The sequence below is a fragment of the Fulmarus glacialis genome, unplaced genomic scaffold, assembly GCF_000690835.1.
Source record: "Fulmarus glacialis isolate BGI_N327 unplaced genomic scaffold, ASM69083v1 scaffold112, whole genome shotgun sequence".
NCBI classification, from domain to species: domain Eukaryota; kingdom Metazoa; phylum Chordata; class Aves; order Procellariiformes; family Procellariidae; genus Fulmarus; species Fulmarus glacialis.
This window is the reverse complement of record NW_009195681.1, coordinates 1,894-6,751: the sequence shown is the minus strand read 5'-3', so window position 1 is coordinate 6,751 and position 4,858 is coordinate 1,894. Positions and strand designations below refer to the sequence as shown.

The 4,858-nt window shown below is 55.7% G+C and overlaps 1 protein-coding gene across 1 annotated transcript in view; it reads right to left on the bottom strand.

The window, feature by feature from the left end:
• LOC104084345 (embryonic polyadenylate-binding protein-like) overlaps positions 1-4,858 on the bottom strand; it is an 11,268-nt gene that overhangs the window by 5,612 nt on the left and 798 nt on the right. Inside the window, 8 exon segments of the mRNA XM_009588148.1 lie at positions 4-73; positions 941-1,036; positions 1,597-1,674; positions 1,676-1,744; positions 2,014-2,108; positions 2,944-3,083; positions 3,839-3,954; positions 4,464-4,657. Of these exon segments, the coding sequence (XP_009586443.1) occupies positions 4-73; positions 941-1,036; positions 1,597-1,674; positions 1,676-1,744; positions 2,014-2,108; positions 2,944-3,083; positions 3,839-3,954; positions 4,464-4,657 (858 nt within the window).

The following is a 4,858-nucleotide window of genomic DNA, read 5'->3' as shown; positions in this document are numbered from 1 at the left end:
CCTTGGTAGCCTCTTCTGGGGAGGAAAAACATACAAACCCAAACCCTTTGCTGTGGCCACCCTCTGTCATCACCTAAAATTGGATTAGAACAAGACAGCTAAGTCCACAGATCGCTGCAGCACCCGCGAAGCACGGTGTGGCAGGGAGGTGTGTGGGACCCGCAGGCACCCCATTGCAGCCCCCTCACCCAGGGTGGGATGGATGGGGCTGTGCCCGTGGGGTTCCATGCAGAGGTTTCTCTGGGGAAGGAGAGGATTTGCTCAGGCAAAGCCAGTAGGTTTAGTAAATGAAGATGGCAGAGTCTGGGCAAGCCCAAGATCTGCAGCCCGTGATCTTCCAGGGGGTCTGTGCCCTGGCCCCAAGGGGCAGCAATGCTCCGGTGCTTAATGCTGCAGGAGCCAGCAAGGGCTGGGGACCAGTGGGACACCGTGCCCTGCCCGAGGGCCAGGCAGCATCTGTCCCCAGCAGCTGGCAGGTTAGAGGTATCTGACCTTAAAGCCAGACCATCGCTCTGCACCAGTACGCACAGCCTTTGAGAGAAGCTTGCCACCAGTCTTGGTGGCAAATGCCAGCCTGTCAGCCAGGCAAGCCCCGCTCTCCCCAGAGCAAGGTGGCTTTTGGGTCATTTCCATTTGTATCAGTGTCACACTGGTCCCGAACCACAGAGCAGCTGTGCAATATTCAGAATGATGTGGCTTTAAGGTCCCATACCCTACAGCTCCCCGGGGCTGGGGTAACTCAGGAAAGCTACAAAATATTGGCTGAATCAGTAAGCTCCTCAGGACAGCGTGGGGGACATGTCCTTCACACTGGGCTTGAGATACAAGCCACCAGCAGGGAACCATAGCTCGACAGGATGATAATCCCAATCCATTTCCAAGGGCTGAGCACACTGTCCAGCTGACCCCAGCAACCCCAGTGACAGCCCCAGTCCCTCACCTTGGCGCTGGTGATGGTGCCGTAGGGAGAGAACTCCTTCCTCAGCCTCTCGTCGTCTATCCCATCATCCAGGTTCTTCACATACAGGTTGACCCCCTGCAAACAGGCAGAAAAGCAGCTTGGCCTCCAGGCTCCCAAAGTTTACAGCAGCTTTTCAAGCTGGATGCGTGATTCACCAGCAGCTCAGCCAGAGGGTGGGACACTCCACAAACACGTCCTCTCCAGAGCTGCCATGGGACCGGTGACGTGGAAAGGAGCCAGGACCGCATGCATGCTCCACTCATAGGCGAGACACACCGAGTGAAGAGGGTGCCCAGACCATCGCTATGAAGGTGCTCCAAGACCTCTGGAAGTCGCCTCATTTCCAGACTAATATTTTAATTTCTGGAAAAGAGCACACCCGTTTGTTCACCTGCCAACATCGTCTCTTTAGAGATCTCTTTAGATCTCTCTCCTCTTTCCTGGTACTGCTTCCCAGGACATTACCAGGCAGTGACTGGACCCCTGTGTGGGTCTTTTTTAGTTGCAGAAGGGACCCAGCACACTGATCTGCACTGGAGAGCCCTGCACTGTCCCCAAGCCGAGGATGTCCCTGGATGCCCAGGGCACGTCCCCAGTGTGGATCTGCAGGACAGAGCATGCCGCTCTCCCCTTACCTGGTACCTGCTCACTCGCTCCTGCTTGATCTGCTCAAATTTCCGCTTCAGCTCGCTCTGGCGCTCCAGGGCGCCCCAGCCGCTTCTGGGCTCGGCCCACGTACACCATCCGCCCGTTGATCTCCTTCCCGTTCATGTCGGCCACCGCCTGCCAGCGGAGGGAAGGGTCTGAGGTCTGCGGGAAGCCAATGGCTCTACTCTTCACCCACCACCCCAGTCCATCCCTACAGCGAGCAGAGACCCCCCGGGCGAGGGCCGGGAAGCAGCTCTGCTCCCCTTTGCCAGGTCCTGCCCTTCCAGTGCCAGCACCCAAGCAAGCACGAAGCCGGTGAGGTTCCCCCCCGAGGAAAGATGGGAACATCAGCAGGCGACAAGCTCGGGGCTGAGACAGCGGATGGGCAGCGAGGAGCCTCTTGCCTTTTGGGCTTCTTCATGCTTCTCGAAGTTGACAAATCCAAAGCCCTTCGAGCGGCCAGTGTTGTCCATCATGACTTTGACACTTAGCGTCTTTCCTGCAAGAGGAAAGGAAAGTATCCGTCTGAAGAAGGGTGCCCACCGAGGGGGTGCCGCTGGCATGCAGCGCTGTGCTCCGGAGCCACCACGAGATGCCAGTCCAGCCAGCGGACTGACGGCTATGGCAGCACGCAAGAGCCAAACAGGAGGACAAACAGCGGGATCCCTGCTGCGAGGCAGGAATGGGAGGCTGCGCATGTCAGTGAGGGCGATCCCTCCCACCCTGGATGCTGCTCTCGTCGCCGATGGCTTCTCCGTTTCTCCAGCCAGTGCACCCAGTTCCTTTGGCCAGAAGTTCTCGTCTCCTTTATACATGAACACACGTATTGGGTTGGTATTCACAAATTACCTGAGTTAATACTGGCCAAGCATGGACAGTATGGTCCATGGGTTGGCACAACACTAAACCCCATCACAAGAAGCATCCTTCAGTAATGGACTAAACTGAAAAGCCTTTTTTGCTTTAAATTCAGACTCAGCACCTCTTATTCCCAGGGCTCCTATAACCAGACAGCAGGCTGGTTTCAAGACAATTTAAAAAACTAACAAAACAAAAAATGCCACTTTTGTTACCAAAGAAAGTAAAAAATGTCTTTTTTTCAGGAGAGCGCCTAATACAAGTTATCCTCCATCATAGCAGGAAAGCGCATATAATGTCCTGACGATTTAAGACCACTGTGATCCTTTGGTGAGGTGGTGTTTAAGTCAGATTCCATCGAGAGAAGGGTCTTGGTATTTCAATCAAGCACTCTCCCCAGCTTTCTTTGCAGTTGCCCCAACTCCAGTTATCAGACATGAGGATATTTTGCTTCAACAAAGCAAACTTCAACTCACCAAACTTGGAGAATATTTCCCGCAGTCTATCATCATCCATGTCATCCCCAAAGTTTTTGATGTAGACGTTGGTGAACTCCATCGCCCGAGCGCCAAACTCTGCCTCACGCTCTTTGCGGGATTTGAAATGGCCAACAAACCTGCAGGAAGCAAGGAAAGGGACGTGAAACCCTCCATGTCCCCTGCAGAGGAGAGAGACACATCTGTCTCGGTACAGGCCAAGAGAGACCCCGTCACCTCAGGCCGTGCTTTGCCCACCCATAAACCCATCATGTGTTTCACATCCAGCAGCTTCAGCGTGTCCCACCCGGGTGTTCCCTTACCTGGACCCCACTTGGCACTACTGAAACAGGGAGAGTGGTAACACAGGGCACAGCCCCACGCTGGGGGTGTCATCCCAGAAGACCCCAAAAGACCCCAAGGGTTGCCACCAAGTGCCAGCTCTCTCCGTCCAAGCTACCCCCAAGCCCTTTGGGCAGCCGCTTGCCTCTGCAGAGACAGGGATGTAGAGAACAAAGTGATGCAATGTAAGCAGAGAGCTGAAGAACAACAAAACCTCTTCCTGCCCAGATTATCTGATGCTGACAGCCGAGATCGAGGACCAGCCCTGCTTTGTGGGCCTCAGCAATAAAACACAGCCCGGGGTTGGACTCCTTCCCCACCGTCAGGAACAGCTCCAAACCACTATCACACTTCCACCAGCACCGACCACGAGTGACTCACTGCCCCGGAGAGCAGCGGGGCCGCCGTGCCCGGCAGGGACGGGAAGAGGGGAGAAAACAGAGAGCAGCAGGAGGTGGCAGCCCAAGCAGGGCAGGCGTTTGCTCCCGAGCGTGCACCAAGGCAAGGGAGGAGCAGAGCCAAGCGCAGGGCTGAGACGCTCTCCGGCACTTACACCTTCCGGTCGTTGAGCAACATCCCATTCATGGTCTCGATGGCCCGAGTCGCTGCCTCGTGAGTCTCAAAGTGAACAAAGCCATAGCCACGGGATCCATTTTCATCACAAACCACCTACAAACACAGAGCAAGGAGGAGGAAAGAGACAGACGCTGGTTTTCTCCACGCTTGCACACGAGTAAGTCGCAGGAAAACCCTTCCTCATTTTCCAGGGGCATTTACCCTCCCTGACATCCCGCTCCCGCTGCGTCTGAGCTGCGTTGGGATGTTGGCAGCAGGTCATGGAGCTGGGCGAGCCCAGGGCCAGATGCCCGCTGCTTTATACGATACTCAGGAGCTTGCGGCTCACTGAGACCCGAGTGCCATCGACACACTGAGCTCAGACAGGATAGCACACAACGTCTCTGTGCAGGGACTGGGAAGAAGGGGGACACTGGGGAAAAGCCCCCATTCCCAGGGGAAACACAGCAGGGCCTTATGGCTTCAAAGCAGGTGGGAATTTAGAGGAAACTTCATAGGAAGTGAAACAAGAAAGTGAATTTCAGCTGGCTGGAGCACGCTGCCAAGAACGCAGGGCAGCTCTGCAGCAAGCCCTTTCCTGCAGGGCTCACGTGTACGTGTACCTTGCACGACAGGATGTTTCCGAAGGCGGAGAACGTGTCGTACAAGGCTTTGTTGTCAATGGAGTCATCCAGGTTCTTGATGAAGATGTTTCCAAGCCCCGACTTCCGGAGCCCGGGGTCCCGCTGGGACCACATGATGCGGATGGGACGGCCTTTGATCACTTCAAAGTTCATGGTGTCCAGGGCTCGCTCAGCTGGCAAAGAAGCAAAGACAGGGGGAGAGAGGAGGGTCACATAAGCAGATCCCCTTCACATCCTACAGCAGCTGAGACAGGCACAGGGATCAGGGATACTCTTGGTCAGGGGCTCGTTAACCTAAATGAGACAGGCAGCTCTGCCTCCCAGCGCAGCAGGGCCAGGCAGGGGCTGCTCTCCTCCCCTCCCCTCCAGCCAAA